This window comes from Eubalaena glacialis, chromosome 6 (assembly GCF_028564815.1).
Source record: "Eubalaena glacialis isolate mEubGla1 chromosome 6, mEubGla1.1.hap2.+ XY, whole genome shotgun sequence".
NCBI lineage: Eukaryota > Metazoa > Chordata > Mammalia > Artiodactyla > Balaenidae > Eubalaena > Eubalaena glacialis.
The window spans coordinates 28,505,165-28,527,357 of NC_083721.1; the positions used below are offsets into that span (position 1 = coordinate 28,505,165).

At 32.4% G+C, this 22,193-nt stretch overlaps 1 protein-coding gene across 1 annotated transcript in view; it reads right to left on the reverse strand.

Annotated features, from left to right (window-relative positions):
• USP25 (ubiquitin specific peptidase 25) overlaps window positions 1-22,193 on the reverse strand; it is a 142,589-nt gene that overhangs the window by 79,026 nt on the left and 41,370 nt on the right. The window contains exons 5-6 of the mRNA XM_061194023.1: window positions 13,384-13,546; window positions 5,595-5,681 (exon numbers count right to left, since the gene is read on the reverse strand). Coding sequence (XP_061050006.1) covers window positions 5,595-5,681; window positions 13,384-13,546 — 250 coding nt within the window. The remainder of the gene's footprint in view (window positions 1-5,594; window positions 5,682-13,383; window positions 13,547-22,193) is intronic.

The window sequence follows — 22,193 nt, forward strand, 5'->3', positions numbered from 1 at the left end:
AAACCCATTTAAGCAAAAATCCCCCTCTTCCATGAAGTCCTCCCCAAGGCCCCTCCAAGTCAATGATCTCTTCAAACTCCACATCTACTGAAATTAATGTTTTTCATTCAGCAATGAATCACTACTGCCACTGTTATGTGAAAATCCTAATTATCAGACACATTAGTCTAATAAGTAATTAGACTAGATCCTAATATTAGACTAATGTATCATCTTTCTAGTGTTCCTTTGAAAACTCACTACTGTTTTTCTTCTTCTTCCAGAAGGAACAAAAACAACCCAATATTATCAATCACAAACAACTTATTTTAAAATAAGAAGAAAACTTTTTATAAGAATGTAATTCACATGTCTTAGTGAAATACATTATGGTAACAAATCAGACGGGCAGTTCTTACTATGGTTAGCTCCTGAAATAACAATTTTAACAGATAAAGCTTACATATACTATTTAAATATTAGAAAAATTTTCCAAGTTTGCATAGTTTTGTAGCAGTGTGTGTCTGTGTGTGTACAGTTGTTACCCAGAATATAATCAATTAATAAAGAAACAGTTGCTCCCACAATACATTAAAAAGCAGTCCTAAGAAATAGGTGTAAAGGAATAAAATTGATTCCAAATATTTATTTGATCTAAAAACTACATACCCATTACAGCAATCAGAAAGTACATAAAGTCTAACATAAAAATGCTAAGTTATAGAAAACATGGATTTTATTTAAGCATAATAAATTCCACCATTGATGATAAAGATGAAATGCAAAAGTTTTAAATGAGATAAAAAACTAATCCATGATTTTTCTGTGGTACTTACTATTCCCCAACAAGTGCCCTATACAAATAGGTTTCAAGAGTGTAAATGCTAAAAATTTTAATCCATAAAATAATTTTCAGAAATCTCCTTAATTTCCTGTGATCAATTTCTTCATTTATCACTGTACCTAAGGCAAGGCAGTTTTTTGAGACATTCCTTGCCAAGTGACAAGAATGAAATAAATGACTTTTGAAAATTAAGTGAAATTCTGCTGAGACGCATATGTGAAAAGTTAAATACTTTAATAAAACATTTTTTGCTCTCAGCCAATTCCTATGGCTAGAAAATCTTGAATTTCAAAAGGCAAAATTAGTGATTGCTGTTAAGACTAGCCACTGCATGGCTAAATTATGAAAATACCACCACATCTAGAAATTATTCAAACACAGTTCTTTATCTTTTTTTAAACAGATTTATCAAGATATAACTGATGTACAATATACTGTACATTAGAAAGTGTACAATTTTACAAGCTTCACATACGTATACATCCATGAATGTATCACCACAATCAATAACATACCTGTCCATCACCCCCAAAACTTTCTTCATCCCTCACTCCCCTCCCTAATCATTCCCAGGTGACCATGGTTACTTTACACTTTCTAGAAATTTATATAAATCAAATCATACTCTATGTACTCATTTTAGTCAATGGTTTCCTGCAATCGGCATAATTATTTTGAACTTCACCCATATGATTATGTACATTAATAATTAATTCCACTTTATTGCTGAGTGGGATTCCATTGTGTGGACAGACCACAACTTATTTATCCATTAACCTGTTCCAGCTGCAGTGGATATTATTGGATGTGGCTTTGTGTGGACATATGGTTTCATTCCTCTTGAGTAAAGAACTGAAGGGAAATGGCAAGGCTGTATGGTAGATGTTTTTAAGAAACAAACAAACTGTTTTCCAAAGGCATTAAACTACTTTATATTCTCACTGGCAGTGTAATGAGAGTTCTAGGTCCACATTCTAAAACACTTGGATATGGGCTATATTTTTTAACTTTACTTCTTCTAGTGGCACCCCTCATTTTAATTTGCATTTGGCCTAATGACTAGTAACATTGAGCATCATTTCATGTAGTTATTTACAATCTGTGTATCTTCTTTGGTGTTGTAATCTGTTGAGATATTTTTCCCAATATAGTAATAGGTTACTTGTCTTACTATTGAGATGTAAAAGTTCTGTATATATTTTAGATACAATTCCTTCGTATGATATATGTTTTGCTAATATTTTCTCCCAATCTGTGGCTTGCCTTTTCATTTTGTATGAATTTTTCAAAGACAAGCTTTTCATTTTGATGAAAATGAAACATCAATTCTTTTCTTGTATGATTTGTGCCTGTTTATTGTCCTTCTTAAGAAATCTTCTCTTAATCCAGAACCCTAAAATTTTCTATGTTTTCCTCAAGAATTTTCATAGTTTTAGTTCTTTGTTTTAGGTCTATAGTTCATTATGATTTTTTTTTTCACAAATAGTGTCCTGTAAAGGTTGAAAAGTATTTTTCTGTCTAAGACATCATTGGTTTAAAAGATTTTCCTTTGACCATTGAATTGTTTTGGCAACTTTGATTAAAACCAATTACCCCTATATGTGTTGTTCTATTTCTGGACTCTCTACTCTGTTCTACTGATCTATATGACTATCTTTTCACCAGTAACACAGTGTCTTGATCATTGTAGCCGAATAATTAATTCCTCCAACGCTGCCTTTCTCTTTAAAACTGCTATGGCTATTCCATATCCCTTGATTTTGCAGATAAATTTTACAATCAATTTGTCAATTCCTATGAAAATGCCTGCTGGGATTATAACTGGATTGCACTGATTCTATAGATTAAACTGGTACAATTGATATCTTAAAAAAATTGAATCCCCTGATCCATGAACATAGTATATCTCTTTATTTCTTTAATTTCTCTCAGCAATGTTTTGTGGTTTTCCATATCTTTTGTCTACTTTATCTCTAATATTCCATATTTTATGCTGTCTTACATAAGTATTTTTTAATTTAAATTCCCAATTGTGTGTTGCTAGTATTAAGAAATACAACTGATTTTTGTATGTTTGCCTTGTATCATGTAATGTTGCTGAATGAACTCACTTCTTGATTCTAGCATCTTTTTTTTTTAGTAGAGTACTTAGGATCTTCTAACTAGACAATCAGTCATATAAATGAAAAGACAGCTTTGTTTCTTCCTTTCCAATCTGCATGCTTATTTCTTTTTCTTACCTTACAGCACTGGTTAAGAACTCCAGTCTAATGTTTAATAGAAAAGTGGTGAGGGACATCTTGTTTGTTCCTGATCTTTGAGGAAAAGGATTCAGTCTTACACCATAAAGTATTATAATTAGTTGTAAGTTTCATAAATGAGTTTTAGCAGGATAAAAAAGTTTTTTTCTATTCCTAGTTTCTGAGAGATTTTGCCATAAATATATGTTAGCTTTTGTCAAATCCTTTTTCTTCATCTACTGAAATAGTCATATGGCTCTTCTTGTCTAATATGTTAATATGATGAATTATACTGATTTTTGAACACTAAACCAATCTTTCAGTCCTGGATAAACCCCACCTGCCAATGAGGTATTATTATCCTTTATATGTACTACAGCATTCAACTTGCCAAAAATCTGACAATTTTTGCTTCTATTATTCATGAGGAATATTGGTCTGTAGTTTTCTTGAAACATATTTTTCTACTTTTGGTTTCAGCGTAATGCTGGTCTCATAGAGTAAATTTGGAAGTTTTACCTCTTCTTCAATTTTCTGGGAAAACATGTAGAGAATTGCTATTATTTCTTCCTTAAATGTTTGGTATAACTCACCAATAAACCTTGCTGCTACTGATTTTTTTTTTTTTGGTGGGTAGGTTCTTAATTAAAAACTCAATTTCTTTAATATAATATAGAGATACTCAGGTTATCTATCTTTCCATCATTTTCAATAGCTGTTAGCTTTTAAGATATTTGCCTGTTGTTTATAATATTCCACTATTCTCTTTTATTGTCTACAGAACATGCAGTGATGTGCCCCTCTTTCATTCTTTATTTTGGTAATTTGTTTCTTCTCTCTTTCTTCTTACTCAGTCTACTTAGAAGGTTATCAATTTTACCAACTTTCTTAAGAAGCAGCTTGTGGTTCCATTAATTTTTCTCTACTGTTTTCCTGATGTCTAATTCATTGATTTATGTACTTTGTCTTTATTATTTCCTTTCGTCTGCTTTCAAATTAACGAGCTTTTTCCCCCCTAATTTCTTGATGCAATCTGATGCCATTAATTTGAAACAATTCTTATTTTCTAATAAGGCATTTAGCTCATGTATTTTCCACTAACCACTGTCTTAGCTAAATACTTCTAATTTTGATACATCACGTTTTAATTTTTATTCAGTTCAGAATACCCTGAAATTTCCTCTTTGATTTGTTCTTTGTTCCTGGGATTATTTAGAGGTGTAAATAATTTCCAAGTACTAGGGGGATTATCTAGATATCTTTCTAATTGCAAGTAATAATTCTAAATAATCATGAGAATTATAAATATACTTCAACCAAGACATCAGAACAAAGAACTAACCAAATTGTGACAGAGAGAGGCAACAGTCCAAAAAGTTTCATGTAAAAACTGTAATGACTGAAAGGTGTTTGCTTAATTTCTCTGGAAGTATGAGTAGTTGGTCAGGTGATCTTGCTTCCCTTTTGAAAATGGCTTATCAGTCTGACAATTTATGGCCAAAGATTACAGCCTGAAAAGCTGGTTATAAATCAAATTATATTCCCACTAGCTAGCATTATAAATGTTTCACATGTTTGCAGGAAAAGTAGTTTTCAAAATTAGACACTAAAAGGAAAACATAATTTAATAACGTATTATTACTACTAACAATAGGTCACACAAAGTTCAACACTTTCTGAAACCTAAAACTTTAACTTCTTTGTCTTTGCAACCAGTCCCCTTTAGGGCTACAGTTTCTTTATGACAAGATCACTGAAGTCTTACACTCAAGGATATCATCTCCATAATTAATTTTTTTCATTAATATGAATTTCTGCATGCAAATCAGTCCTATCTTTTGAAAAGCTAATATGAACAGTATAATAACTAGCAATAGCTGACACCTAGTACTTACTATGTACCAGGTACTTCTAAGTCCTTTATGTGTTTTATCTCATTTAATTCTCACAGCAACTCTATAAAATAATTGCTGTTATTATTTATGCTTTTCAGATAAGGAAAACGAGCAGTAACTAGATCAAGCAGGTCCACAGCCAGAACCCAGGCAATGTGGTCCTGATGCCTGTGCTCTCTGTCACATTATATTGCCTAACAATATTAGAAGTTACAGATTTGCACTGCAAAGACAACCAGTGCAAAACTAACCTTTTAAAGAGCACATCTACAGAAATAACTGAAAAATTTTTGATTTCCACACAATTTTTCAGGAGGCAACTGAGTAAAGACCTTGAATTGTAAATGGTAACCTATAAAATTTACTGAAATTTGACATCCAGAAAAAAGAAGAAAAAAGCAATTACTAAAGTGAAACAAAAAAATTGGCCTATTACTGACACACAGGTGAAGAAAAATTCATATTTACAATATAGTAACCAAGAATAGGAAGTTACTGTTGTAGCTGAGATTAATAGGTTCACATTCAAATTTGACACTATTTCAGATTTGATTTGGCAAATTTCCCAAAAGCAAGCACAGATAAAAGAATATGAAGACCATATATACTCTGCTTAAAAATTTTTCATAATTTTACCTTTTGGTTTCGGGGTAATTCTTGAACATTTGATGGAGGCTTGTAATTCAGAACTAGTCTTCTAAATTCCAAAAGATTGAATAATGACTGAAAAAGAACAACAATTTAAGATAACCGAAGGGAAAATTCTATTAACAGAACTATGAACATATGACTGGCCTGAGAGATTTATTTTATATACAGAATATTTCCCACTAGCACAAGAAGGCCTATTTTCTCCCTGAGAAGAAGTCACATTTTTTTAATTTTGACATATTATTCTTGATCATTAACAATATTTACGGTACCGCAAAGGAGAAAATTATTCATGGACAACTCAAAAAAACATAATATATATTATTAAAAGTTTCCTTTCTTTATGTTACTACGTGCCTAAGCAGTTTCCTCAAAATAAAATCTACACAAATGCAAAGTCCAGAACTTTTTAGACATGTTATGTTCAGCATGAGTTTTCTAGAGGTATCAATTCTACAAAAATATAGTACAAATAAATTTATGGGCCAGATGCTAGGTGATAGAGACACAAAGAAATTACGTTATTATCGCTAATCGTCAAGGAGACACACAACCTAGAAAGGAGACAGATATTTAATTATAACAATAGCAGTGTTACTCCAAAATACAGTAATATTGATCATGTAGAGCATAATGAAAGCATGTGAAAGATGCTCATGAAAAAGCTTCCTGCAGCTATGTTTTTAAGCTATAGCTTGTAACCCATTAATGTCATCATGATAAACATTAATTTTAAAAACTGAAATAAAATATAATGGAAAATATCAGAACATGTCATAAACAGTCAATTCACCAGAGTATCATTTGTAAAATTTTCATTGGTGATATTTTTACATACATATGTATGTGTAAAGTGTTTTACAATGTAAAACGTATTCCTTTCTGTGAGTCACACAGTTTATAAAGTTTGAAAATCATTGTACTGGAGGTGATAATATATTAAATCTTAGTAAAAGATGGGTTAGCCAACTTGCTAGAAAATAAAAATAGCACCACAAATCCATAAGAAAACAAGATTTTGTTTAGTACTGGGTGTTGGGAAAACTGGTCCACTATATATAAAGAAATAGTCATATATAGATATATAGATATAGATGTGGATTAAAGACCTAAAGGTGAAAGGTAAAACCATAAAACTGATAATTGTGATCTGAAGTATTTTTTAATTAAGCAATATGAACATATTCATTCATTTATTCATTCATTTAACAAATATTTATGGAGCACCCACTACATGCCAGACACAAGGAAGACAGGCAGCAGAGAATAAAATATATCAAGTCTCTGCCCTTGTACTATCTTGTTATTGCAAGTTAAAACAATGAGAGCAGATGTTATAAATCAGAAATAATAAGTACAATAACAGACCAAAATCAGAAACTTAAGGAAGAAGCAGCATTTAAAAGCCAGAGGAAAAAGAGCTATAAGAAAGACAAAATAAAAATAGTAAAGGAAGTGTGGAGTATGAGATCACAGAAGAAAAAGGAGCAGAGAAAGCTTTCAAACATAGTTGTGTATCAGAATAACTGCAGAGCTTTAAAAAATCCTATGTCAGAAACCTCTCAACAAAGATATAAAGTACCACAGAAGATTCTGGAGTACATCAAAGAATCACTGGCAAATTTCATGAAGGACAAGATTAGCAAAGGTTGAAGGTTGCCACATTCTAATAAGGTAAGGGCAAGAAAATAATCTTTAGACTTGTCAATTGGGAAGTCACCTTTCCAGTAGAATGGCAGAATGGAAGAAGAGCAGCAATGAGTCCTGAAGAAATGCGATAAAACTAAGGGGGACAAAGTATAGACTGTTCTTACAAGGAATTTAAATAGGAAAGAGAATATTGACAAATCTGGAGAATCTCAATGCCACTTCTATGCTCTGAGCTCCCACTGGAAAACTTTTTTCTTCTTCTTGAACACCCTTTAGAATTCCATTTGGTGTGGGCCTCCTGGTAACAAATTATTTCAGCTTCTGCTAAACTGAAAATTGTGGAGTTTCTTTTCATTTTTTAAAGATTTTTGCTAGTTATAGAATTCTAGACAGCCAGTTAACTTTTCCCAGAACTTTAAAGATAGCATTTCTGTTGAGAAGTCAACCGTTAGTCTTATTTTTGCTCCATCATACAGGCGATACACCTTTTCCATCTGGCTACTTTTAGTATTTTCTCTGTCTAGAGTGTTTTGCTGTTTTACTATGATGTGCCTTGATGTAGTATTCTTTACATTCATACTACCTGGTTCCTATTGCTTCCCTAATCTATGGCTTCATCTCTTTCATCAAGTTTGGAATATTCTTTGTCATCTCTTCAAATATTGTTTTTATCCTATTTCCCTTTTAGTTTCCCTCTGGAACCAAAAATAAATTGTGTTAGTACAATTTACACCATGTCCAAAATATCTCTTATATGCTCTCATCTGTATTTCATGGCTTTAGTGTGAAAATGTTCCACAAACTGTCCAGTTGACTAATTCTCTCTTCAGTTGTGTCTGATATCCTGCTAAACTCTTCCACTGATATCTTAACTTCATTTATCATATTTTTCAGTTCTAAAATTTCTATTTTGTTCTTTTTAATAGATTTTAGTTTTCTATCAAAATTCTCAATCATGCTTCTAATTCCTTGAGCACAGTAATAGTTACATAACAAATAATTTGATTTTTAGGTTTCCTTGTAGGTATATTTCTAATTATCCATTGTTTTCTCTTCATTTTTGGACATGTCTTATTCTCTGATATAACTAATTATGACTGATTTGAGTGCTAGACATTGTATGTAAAAAACTGGAGAAAATTCAAAGTTCGAGATGATAGTATCTTCTAACAGAATTTACATTTCCTTCTGGCAGGCAGCAAAACTGGGACTACTTGCAAACCTACATCATCTTAACCCAATCAATTCTGAGAAAATCTCAAGCTGGGATTCACAAATTATAAAGCCTGGTCTATTTTCAGTTCTCAGTTAATTCTAGGGTGTAGCCCTTTAGAATTTAACTGAAAATCTCAGGTGTTTCCTAGGGCTCCAAGCCTGTGTGCAACTTTGCTTAGCTCCCCAGCCAATCAGCAGTCACTCCGGAAATTGCCTCAAAGATAAAATCAGCCCAAAATGTGAAGCTTACTCTCTGAAATTCTTGTTCTCTCAAAGTGTAGCCTCAAAATTCCTCACTGCTTTAGTGTTTATGATGCCTTCAAAAAGCTGATTTCATTTTTCTTTTGTTTTGTTTTGGACTCCAGCAAAATATGAGCAGGTAGACGGCCGAAAACAACTTAATATGCTACTACCCAAAGTAGAATTTGTGACCATGGATTATCACAACAAATCACAGAAATTTATTTTAAGTACCAATCTATACCCTAAATCAGGCATAGTAGTATTAGTCAACACATTCCTTCAAAAGGGGTGGGAAAGAGTAATTGTCACTACTGCCTAAATTGTGTTTGTGACTCATACACATTGAAAACAAGTATCCTTTCATTCAGTCCAAAGCTAATGTGTCAATTTTGAAATCTGTTAAAGTAGAGCTTGGTTAAACTCTTGCTAATATCAGAGAGCTAATGGAAGATGAGAGTTTAAATACATAATTTGTGGAAAACAAAAAGAGTGATGACAAGAGAGCAAAGGGAGACATAAACTGTCTATAATGAAAGATACTGAGGAAAAGCAACATAAATTCTCCTTGGTGGATTTTTAAAAAAATGAAATGGTATCAGATAAGTTTCAAGGTGAGATAAAAAGAGACTGGCATGATTAAAAACTGGAAGTCTGTATACAGAGCAATTAAAGCCCTATGTCCTTCCCAGACTGAGAAGCATCAGACAAGTACTCTCTCCTCTGTGGAATACAGGAAAATTTAAACTTTGAATATAACTTAACTGACTCAGGTTCATAAAAATCAGTCATACTGTATTTCAGGGTAGGATGCGATTCAGGGCTACAAACAGGGTTAAGTAAAAGCCTGCCAATTGACCCTCAATTGTCCCTTCCCCAATTCCCTTTCTCTAGACCTGCTTTTGGAAAGTTAGCAACCATGCTTAAACCACAAAAAAATGAGAATCCAGTCTGGATTTGAGGCACAGAAATCTCATGTTGTAAAGGACTCCCCTCACCAAAAAAAAAAAAAAGAAAAAAGAAAAAAAAAGAGTTAACATGTTTGAGATGTTTGAGTATATGAAACACACTATTAATAATACCTCAAAAGAGAGGTTGAAGCAGCTGGAAATTTTTAAGGATAAATAAGTATACAGAAAACAGAAAGAAGAAAAGGTGGCAACTGACAACTCCAGGAAAACAAAGAATTACAGAGGGGTAGTCTTAGTAAACCACCATAATGTCTACAAAGTCAAAGAAAATGTAACCACTGACTACTGACTATTTTTAACTGGTGATATAACTATGTTGGGAGATGAAAGGAAAGGCAATTCTAGGTAGGTGAAATGAAAGAGCTAAATCCCCATCTGTCTTTGCAGAAAGCCATGTCATTTAGAAAAACGAAGATAGCAAGAGAAACAGCTAGAATTGGTTGTAGATGCCTTTAAGAAGCAGGACTATGTTTCTCAGGCAGGGTGGTTTGGAGCAGAGGACTGCTGTTTTTCACAAGGCTTTTATTGCTATGGAATTTTTGGTTTTCTCTTTGAACTATGTACTCATGTTCTTTGATGAAAATTAGAGACAAAAGCAAGTGCTATGAAAAACACGTTAAATGATATCCTGAAATGTTTTGAAAACTTGCAGCACCTTTTGAATACCATACTTTAATACATTAGAGTGGTAGAAGCACCTTAAGTCTTCAATTCCACCATAAGTAATATATGCTCCTTTACGGTTCATTCATTTACTAACTCAGTAATTACTTAAAGGGTTGCTCCAACGTGTCAGACACTCTACTATACACTGGTACAGAACAGTAACCTAGATGATGTGCTCTCTGCCCTCAGGATGCCTGTATTTTAGTCAACTTAGAGTTTCATGCATAAGGCGACCATATACCTTATCGTCCAACCCATAACCCTTCTGAGTATGAAAAAGGGCTTCAAGACTAATTAATAGGTGCTGATAGATCTACCATGTGAGTAAACTGGGACTGTACCAGGCAAACTGAGAAGTATGAGCACCTTACTTCTGAGCATCTCAGAGGTATCCAAATGGGAATGGTGCTAAGGTTTATCATGAGAATCCATGGATTACTTGAACTTAACACCCCAAACCAGAGAAAGAAGGGAACATATTCCTATAAGTAACTACCTAATTCACTGACACCCTAGTGGAAAAAGCAGCCCCAATTCGTACTTTCTACATAAAAGTTCCTTTTGAACAGGATGAAAGTAGTCCTGACTAGATAACTGGTTGATACCCAATCTAAAGACAGTCAGGCTAATATTATTAGCATCCAAAAGATTATGTAAGCCATTCTCTGTACAACCTTCTCTTTGCTTACAGTCTCTTTCTGATATTCTGTTCCCCTTTTCTTCCAAAATACTTAGGTCTCCGTACCTAAAGGAACAAATATAACAAAGCTGTGCCTTCTGTAGTCTATCCTCATTACCTACTCTGAAGTTAGAGATTTATAATCCCAGTAAACTACTATAATTGGTAGAAATACTTACAAAGAAAAGAATTCCCAGTTGTTTCATACTAGTCTTGCCAACTAAGTATAATAAATTCCATCCCTGAGAAAAGTTTGTAATTGAAACTTCAAAGTACATTTATGTCACAGTCTGAACAAGTTCCACCTTGCTTTGGAAAATACAATTTAAAAACTTCCAACACTAATATAGATTTCCTACCCAAATTTTCTTTCATAAGTGAAAAGCTCCATTTATGATGATAAACTGTTATATTTCAGATGTCTGTGGAATTAAGCAAATGTCAAGAAATGAAAAAATAAAATATTTCAATTACTAGAAATGAAAAGTAAAAGGTACTTAAAATGGGTTAAGAGACTTTAAAATTACATTCAAAAACAAAACGAAGTTATCTCCAGATAAAGTTTTCTTCCCACCCACAATTTTCTGAACTCTGAAGCTTAATGTTTTTCCACATCCCCAAGTCAGTATCTTATTACTTTATTATAATTCAAATTTTTCAAGGTTAGCGGTTACTTCTCCTAGATGTTTATTCTAACTAAACTATTGATTTTTTAGAAGCACTTTCTTACTTCTTATAGTTTTCTAAGAGAAACAGCTAACCAATGAGCCTCATTTACTGGCTGTAGTAGTGTAAAGGTAGCATCTACTTGTCCAAATACAGGCTGCAAAGCATACTCATAAACACTCAGATCAGAGCCTTAAAACTGTGCTTCATATTTTAAAATGATGACTAAATTATGAAATTTAGATTGAACAATGAAATGCAAAAGCCCTTACTAACAGTGCAAGTAAAGCAAGATAGCCTAGTAAGAAGGTCTAAGAGATTAAGATAGTAAATAAAGTTTGAGATACTGTTGGCATGTAAGTGAACAATTAATGCATATTCAAGGCCAAGAACGAAAGTATCATCACAAATTTATGCTAATCCAGGTATTCCTTAACATTTTAATAGGCTGGAAAACAAATAACATAGCATATTATTAATTAGTGTACACCACAGTTTATTAAAAAGTGAGGCATAAATCCAGAAAACCAAAGGAAATCAAATTATATAATATTATTTGCCAGAAAGGCAGAAAAGAGTTGGAAATTATAACACGGAAGTAGAAAAAAAGTTAAAACTACAGGTTAATCGCCTAGAGAACACAATTAACAACCTTGTAGAAATGAACTTAATAACCTGTGAGTTGCTTTAATATCATATGAAAGTTTACGCCATATACAGTTTTGGAAAAGTACAAAATGAAGAGATAATTTGAGTGTAAAAGAATGTAAATTAGAAAACATCTAATGATTTTAAAAGTACTCATCAGAAATAATAAATAAGCTACAATTCAGCTGTGTTAGGAAAATAAGCACAAATACTAATTTTCCTAAATGGCAATTAAAATTAAGAGCATGTTATTATTCACAGATTGTTTTATTTAAGGAGACTTTAATTTAACGTTTTGCAATTTGACAGATAACATTATCAATGTCTGAGAATGGTAAAGATTTATGACAAAAGTCATATCACATAAAAGTTTAAAAAAAAAAAAGAAAACTACTCCAAATTGAGAAGATGATGGATATCTATGCATACAAACATTTTTTTATTTTAGAATAAGGAGCTCAAGAAACATTTCATTAAGGCCTTGCCAAGTTAGAAAGAAAATATGTTATTCTTGATTTATCAACATTTATTCTTTACATCATTCTCATATACGTATTGAGAATTATTTGTCAATCTGTTCCCTCCTCAAATAAAATGCTCTCTTACATAAAAATAGTATTTAAATGACTATAATTCTTGAATGATATTTTCCATTATATATAAATAATTCTGATCTGACTCACAAAAAAACACAGTTTTGGTTTCATGTCTTGGTTACATCCTTCCCTAAATTTGCAGGGATTTATATACAAAAATATTTTCTTTCCACTCTGACAATTCCCAACAAATGGGAAGGAGGAAAAATTAATTCTGAATAAGGCATTAGGTAGTGTTCTATCATTAAAACTCCATACTGGGAGTGAGGAACAAAGTGGGGTGGGGAATACTGCAATCCCCAAACTAGGTTAGTAGACAGAAAGGCATACTAAAACCTGGTCTGCAGTTATATATAAAGTATACAGCTTAAAAGAAACACAACCCCAACCCACTTTCCATTGCTGTCAGGCCCACCAAATAAGATCTGCATAAAGACTCTTACCTGAATAACAGCACTAAACCAGCAAGTATTGCCAACATTCTTTAGTCCAACAGGAGCTTTGTCCTGCCTTTTTCTATCATAAGGGTTTCGAGAATCTCTCCAAACTTCAGTAGGTGTCCTCTTCAAACATGCTTTATTTTCTGCTATGCTGGCTTCAAGAACTCTTAAACAATGGGAAGAAGATGATGGGGGGAAAAAGTACAGTATTAATTTAGTGCTGTACCCTAGAAAATAGCATACTATAAACTAAGGATTTTAATAGATTAAGCTCTAGACAATCCATCTGGGGAAGTAATATTTAAAACTAAATTTACTCAAGAGGAGGCTAGTTTTCTTTAAGAACATAGCCGTGGCAATGCCAACACATCAAGAGGCATGCAGCCTATTTTTCTCAGAAAAAGGAAATTTCAAACACAAAAAGACAGCATTATGTAATAGGAAATATATTAAATTATGTTTCAACAAATTAGAGGCTTAGTACCAGGGATACAGTACCTAGATAAGTTTTCTGAAAAGTCACTGTATTGAAGTACATATTTACAATATAACATAATGACTAATTTTTATAAGAATTACTTTGAATCAAGAAAACTAAAAATTGAAAAAAACTGTACTTTTATTCCTCTGACCATTAATTTCCTTTTCTATTTTAAAAAGGGTAAGGTAAATTCTAGGGTTCCTTTCAGTTCTAGAGATCCATGATTCTACAAGAGCTAAATAAAGGGAGAGAATATTTATGTGTTCACTTTTTTACCCAAAAGTTTGCCTAGGGAAAAATCTACTGAAATAAATATCTACATATCAGAATAATAAAAGATTAACCTCTTCAAAATAAATGCACCTACAGAATATCTAAAAATATATCTAAAATATCTAAACACGGCTAAGAGTAATGCTACTTTGCTTAATGGTGTTCTTCTTGCTCTTAAGCATGCAACAACATGCTGGAAAACCCTAATCCCCACATATAAACTAACCATGCATTTTTGCCTGCTCAAGACATGTGTTACTTACTATTCTAAATAAGCATAAATAATAGCTAAATATCTTAATTCATTTTGTATTCATTATAAAACCTCAGCAAGAATAAGTTTTTTCAACTTTTTTGGCTTCTTGAGAAAATCCCATTCATGCTACACTATCTTTCTCCTAAAGATTTTGGTCTATCAGATTAATGTCAAAATAATACAGCTATCTTCCTTAATTATGCAAAAAAGTAAATTATTCTTTTGTCTCTAACCTTACAAAATGACATTAGATACAATGTATTAGATTCCAAACCAGTATTACTTAAAATAACTTATATGAATGTAGGAGAGAGTCTTCTTTGGGAATCAGTAAAACCACACACTGAAAAAAAGAAAGCAGAAAACAACACGATCGGGACTTCCCTGGTGGCACAGTGGTTAAGAATCCGCCTGCCAATGCAGGGGACACGGGTTCAAGCTCTGGTCTGGAAAGATCCCACATGCCACGGAGCAACTAAGCCCGTGCACCACAACTACTGAGCCTGTGCTCTAGAGCCCGTGAGCCACAACTACTGAAGCCCACGTGCCTAGAGCCCGTGCTCCACAACAAGAGAAACCAACCGCAATGAGAAGCCCGCACACCACAACGAAGAGTAGTCCCCGCTCACCACAACTAGAGAAAGCCTGTGCGTAGCAACGAAGACCCGACGCAGCCATAAATTAATTAATTAATTAATTAAAAAAAAAGAAAACAACATGATACATTACAATGTAAAGATCAAAGTAAACTCACATATTTAAAAATAAACAGTATACCCTTTTAAGAGTGGTCCAACATTAGCAGCAGTACTCTGCCCAAATATCAACTCTCCATGCAACCTCGGCCCATACCAGCTTTTTCTCTTAAACTATTGACCACTAAAAGGTACTAGAACTCCTTGGAAGGTATTTAGTTAGATGAATTGGGGCATAAGAAAATCAGCATTTATCTAGAACATCCCACTCTTATCAGAAATAAGTTTTAAAGAACATAAAGGGGAGGTAAGTCAAAGAGCCAACTTGAGAGAATTCCTACTGTTCAAGTTGTACAATTCAACATAATATAAGAATAAGAATAATCAACTGGAAAAATTAAATTTGTACAAGGCGACTGCTTCAAAAGAGAAAAGTTAACACATAGTATACAAAAGGTAAATACAACACCAAAGTCTATTTTATATAACAAGGTATATTTAATTATTTATTGACTTTTATAAATGGGAGTGTTTTCATTTGAAAAGTTTGCTCCTTTTGTAACATATGTATATCCAGAAGTATAAATAAAGGAACCTTATTTCTATATTGGTAATTAGAAATGAATGAACTAAAACAAGCAATGGGTTCTGGGTGAAGTAGCAACAATACCACAAACAGGAAAGAAGAATTAGCACCAGTGGTCATATATAAGAGATAGAAGACGCATCCAGCAGTTGATTAGCACCAGTGGGCATGTACAATAACCATTAAAAAAGAGGACTCTACAGTATATTCCAAAAGCATAAACTGATCAAAAGTGAAGGAAAACAAGGAGAACTACACTCATTCCTAAATCTTCTAGGTGGATGATCCTCTACCATTACATATTTTTAAACTTCTAATTATAATAAAATACTAATTAGAAATAACCTTTTTCAATGCCAACACACCAGATCATTTGTATCATAGTGACCAGGAAACAGGTCACACAGACAACAGTCATGGAAAACTTGAGAAGACCTGATTTCTACAAAATGTACCCAGTCTACAAAAATTAAAGTCTAAAAATAAGTCACAGGTACTCCAAAAGAGGTTAAAAAAAATAAAAATTAAAAATTGAAAAAATAAAAATAAGTCACATGAAGTTAATAATAACAAAATGAGACTCAGCCTCAAGACCATATTGAGTAAAACTAGGTCTCCTGTTCCCCACAAGTGTCAACAACCTATCCCAAATCTACAATCCAGACTCCCCTGAGATAATGACATTCTTCTTATTCCAGATCTAGTTAAGATTACTAAAAACTAAAAACCAGAAAGTATTTTTTGAATGTTTCGATACAGTCAGTTCAGGTACCCTCCTCTTCAGCCCCCTCCCACCAAGAAAATACATCTCTTGATTTTCATGTTGTATGAAAACATTAATGTGATAATATAAGCTTTTTAGTTCCCTTGCCTACTTTTGGGAGAATGTATGGCATCAAATGTACTTTCTAGGACCAAGCAGCTTACCTGCACTTTTTGTTACAAGAGGAGGGAAAGAAAGTCAAGGATATAAACTGAAGATACCATCTCTCCAGCATTCCCATAAAACTTTTTACAGAGGTAAAATTACATACAAACTGTAATAACTGAGTAGAGCTTAAGACATACATGTTCACTGTTTCTCAAAGTGACCTAAGATATAAAAATTTTTTAAAGTATCCATTTCTAAACCACATTTATTTTTGGTGGGTGGGTATACATACTTAAATGTATATAATTAAATATTCTTATAAATCAATTCAGTCATATGGTAGAGATCATCATTCATTATAATAAAAGCATGAGTTTTAAAGAAGTAGATTTATTATAATATTCCTTAAACATATGGTAATATGGTAGAATTATGGTACTAAAAATAGTGGATGAAAGAATGCCATGACTTTGTGATCTTGATTTAGAGCTTATAACACATTTAGTTTTTTAATCACCAAGGACTTACAACATGCTCCAGTAGGTTTCCTCCTACCACTTCCTCCTGGCTCCTAAAAGACTTTATAAACACATTTATTACACTGCACAAAATTATTAATCAACCAGTCTCTCCCATCAGCATCCAGAGGATAGAAACATGGATTTGTTTCATCCCTAGAGCATACATGATTAAAAAAAAAAAAAAAAGGGGGGGGGGCTAAACAAGTGTTTGAAGTAGATGGAAGATTAAAATATTAGATGTTGCTATCTCTTTGCCATTTTTTTTTTTTTTTTTTTTTGGCAAAAGCCCAACCTCTAGCCCAAATATGAGCTCTCCATTCCCAAGCCCTTGTCCTTTTCTATAGTCCAGTCCTGGCATATCAATATAAGCTTTATATAAAGCCAAGTCCTCATAAGGGTTCCTTCCCTGGCCTCACCAAACAAAGTGAAGCCAATGATTCTACCCACGCTTTAAAGTGTAAAGTATGCCAATAGCTACATTTCAGATATTAAGGCTGCAAGTAGAGAGAGAGAATAAAAAAATAACACTGCAAATCTCAGAGCTCAGAAAAAACTTAGAACAAAATGTAGCATACTGAAAAAGGCAAGCCCAAAAGCCACAAATACCAACCCCAACTACAATCACCTTATCTTCTCAACACCAGTCATGACCATGGCATTCAACAATATAAAAAGATGACAAAATGTTTTGCTGTCTCTTTTCCTTCCACACACTGTATTGAGTGAATCTTTAAAGCACTTACTTATGCTAAGTGTTCATGTTCCTAGTAGAATTTTATCGTACTGATTTTGAGGGCTTTTTTTTTTTTGCTTGTTTTCTTTTGTATTGTTATTTAAATTGCGTGATAGAAAACATTCCACTTTGGATCATCTAAGTCTATTTCAAGCAAGCAACATACTCACTGGAAAACATGCATATCATTTAAGCTATACAGATCAACCAAAAAGAAAAGAAAAAAGAAGGTGGAAGGAAGGAAGGGACGGAGGGAGGGAGGGAGGAAGGGAGGAAGGGAGTATTCATCTTCTACATTTCCTTTAAAAAAAACTATTGGTATTTTGATTGTGATCGCACTAAACCCATAAGTTAATTTAAGGAGAACTGACCAGTTTTACAATATTCAGTCTTCCAATTTGCGAAACACATTTCCAATTATTTCCATATTCATTAGTATGTCTCAGTGTTATTTAATAATTTTCTTCTTAGAAGTTTTTGCACACTTATTAGATTTATTCCTGGTCTTCAATAGTTTTATGTGTTATAAATGGTAGCTTTTAAAATTTTCTCCTTATCATTCCTTCTTATACATAAAAACATAACCTTTTGTGTACTGATTATCAACCAACAGGGCTAAATACATCTTTTCTTGGTAAGAGTATTTTATTGAGGTGATTTACATATAAGATACACAAACCTTAAATGTATAGTTCAGTGAAATTTTTACCAATGAATACCACCCCCCATGTAACCACCACCCAGACCAAGATATAGAAAATTTCTATTATTCCCCAAAATTCTCTCATGCCCTTTCCCAACCAATAGTGTCTCTCTAGTTCTCAGATAATCACCATTCTGACTTCTACCACAATAAACTAGTTCTGCTTGTCCTTAAACATCACATAAATGGAATTACACAGCAGCTACTCTTTTGTGTCAAGTTTCTTTCACTCAACATGTTGCTTTGTGGATCCCTCCACATTTTTTGAAGTACCAGGAAAATGTTTTCCATTACGCTGCTTAGTATTCCACTGTGTGAATATAAAACCACTGTTAACTATTCTGCTCTTATGGATATTTGGTTGTTTACAGTTTTTAGTTATTATCAGTAAAGGCACTATGTGCTTCTTTCTCAAGGGTCTATACCTAGAAGTGGAAACGTGGACTATGCTAAGTCCTAGCATAATATATGTTGAAATACACTAGAAATTCCCAGTTTTCCAAAGTGGCTATATCATTATACATTCTTACGAACAATATATGACACTTCCAATTGCTCTACGTGCTTGCCAACATTTGATATTGTCAGTCTTTTTAATTTTAGCCATTGTGTTGGATATATAGTGGTGGCTGTTCTCCAATGAGGTGACTCATCAAACTTGCACCACAAAGATTACCACCACTGCTATAATCTATCATCATACCCAACATGGCAACTTGTCCACTTTTAACTTGTCCAACTTATTATTTTCATGTGTCTAACTGCTATGTAAATTTGTGTCATTTGTCACTTTCACTGTCACTATTTTTAGGATAATTCTACCTTTTTCCTCTGAGTAATTTTAAGATTTTCCCAGTCTTAAGTATTCTGGAGTGTCACTATAATGAATTTATGTGTGGGTTTCTTTTCATTTTTCTGATTGGGATTTGTTGGCTCATGAAATTACAAGTTATCTCTTCACTTCTAAAAAATTCTGTGATTATCACTTTAAATTTTGCCTCTGACTCACTCCCTCCTTTTCTTCCGTAACACCGATTAATGTATGTTAGACCTACTCATTTTATTCTCCGTGTCATTCAACCTTTCTCCATATTATTTACCTTTTTAGCTATCTGTTACACACTGGATAATTTCTTCTCATATAGCTTACAGTCTACTAATAAATTCTTTAGCTATTTCTAATCTGCTATTAAACCTGTGTTTTGTTTTTTCTTTTTCTTTTTTTTTACTTTAGTAATTCTTGTTTTCATTTCTAGAAGATATTTTCACAGTCCTTTTTCATGTAGAGACCTATTGAATCATTAAAGTGACACAAATTTCAGCTGTACAAACATGGTACAACTTCTCAGGGGCAAATCTCATCCCCTCCAACAACACTCCTCATAGCTAAGGCAACTGTCTTTGTATTATTATAGGGGTTTCAGAGGGGGGATAGTTCTGATTTACCCTTATTGTGAATATGTCATCCACTGACATAACTTTATGAGGGGAATGATTTCCTATTAAAGCTTCCCACCTAATATAGACAATGGCCTTTAACTTCTTTTTCCCACATTCAACAAGGATATCAAAACTGAAATTCAAATTTATACACACAAGCAAATGTCATCATGTCAAAAAGTGACTTTCAGCATTCCGAACTTACTTCTTTGGGTTCCAGCTTTCACTTTGATTTAGTCTGATTATAGCCCTTACTATCTTAACAATTCTATAATACTTTCAAGAGATCTTAAAATATTTTACATCCAACAGAAACAACACATTCTGGTTGTTTCCACTAGAAAATCTGTTTTAGTCTACCATGTTTCCTGAAACTGTTGAAGGTGTGCTCTTTTTAACAATTTTAACTAGAACCTAGCCCTACCTTCTACCCAACTTATTCAAAGTCATTTCATGAGGCAAGCCATTTTCACAACAAATATGCTAGACACAAACTAGCCACGATGCAGTTTATTAACAAATTTCTACTATCCACACTCTACTTGTTCCCTGTTTGTGCAGTGATAACTAAGATAATTATAATAAATGCATCCAATCCTGACATTAAGAAGTAATTATATTAAGAAGTACACTTCTAAAATGTTCAACTTAAGAAATTTTACCATGAAATTTATGGGTGCCGGAACACAGGATTGTAAGATGTAAAAAGGTTTTATCTCATCTAGTTATACACAATAACTCAGTATTCCAAATGTGTGAATTCATATTGAAGTATGTTACTGAAATACAACCATAGTTAAATGATTCTAGGATTTTATTTGGCAAGATTTTGTCATCTGAACTTACTAGGTAATGAACAAATAAATTTACTTTTAAGCATAATATATAAATGTTTTCCTTAAAAAATTCATCATTTTCCCTTTTGAATTTAGAGTCTAAGCCTTATAAAACTCACTGCAATGTTATATTTGTCAAATGCTTAACTAGAATTCTCATATTCCCTTATTTCTAATACAATATGATTTATAAATGTGCTTATTTACTGAATGTTGCAGTTAACTTTTTTTGTTAACTATATATTATAAAATCTACGCATATCAAGGAAAAAAAATTACATTTTGCAACAGTAAATTAATATTTTTTTTACTTCTGAGTATAATTTTACATAAAATTTTGTCATATTACACTATACCAATTCTCTGCAATGCTATCTACAATAAAAATACTTGCAAAATATTTACTACTTTAAGAGTTTATTAAAATTAAAAGATCAAGGGAAAAAAAGGGCATTATCTTAAAGAGATTTTTTTTTCCACTTGGACAAAAATTAGTATCTTAAAGAATATATAACATATATTGTATGTAATAGAGATTAGGAATAATCTAAATACCTTAACTTTTATTTATTTTTTTTTTTACTGATTATCTAATTATTATGTTAATTTTAATTAGAAAGCACAGGATACAAAACTACTGACACTACTTGGTATATAATCCTCCAGACTTTTTTCTATGTATGTACTAATATAAATTAATATATATATAAATATATATACATTTAAAAATATTTGTATCATAGTATATATTCTATTTTATAATCTCTTTTTCACATACTAGAGTATCATTCCCCTTAAATATGAATTGCAACTGATGTATTTCATGTTTAAAATATTTCTCATAAAGCTTAAGTATTATCAAATTTTATAATTATTCAAGACAAATATTTCATTCCAATTCATTTTTATAAGACAAAATCTAACTTTATAGTTTCTCCAAATCCTTCAAAAAATAAGCCTAAATAAAATGTCTAAAAATAGCACATGTACTTTTGGTTTTCATTTAAAATTACTGGCATTAAATGATATTAGCCACAACAAAAGAGGATAATGAATTTTAATTAAGTCTTGCCATCTTAATATCTTATTATACAAAGCAGTTTCCAAAGTAACAAAGACATTAAAAAGTATTACTACAAAAAATTATGTGCCTTTGCTAAACATAGCATTTTGAGGCATCTCCTACGGTAATCTCAGATTACTCAGAAAGAAATGTACTATTAATATTGTGCCAAGGGAAATTATCTAAGAAAGCTGGTACATTCTGCTACCAAACAACTCTGTTAACAGGGGAAAAGAACACTGGAGTCATAAGACCCATCTTAGCTGTGTACCTTTGGAAAATCATTTAACCTCTTAAAAGATAAATTTCTTCTTCAGTAAGATGAAGTTACCATTGGCTCCAAAGAGTTGTTTAG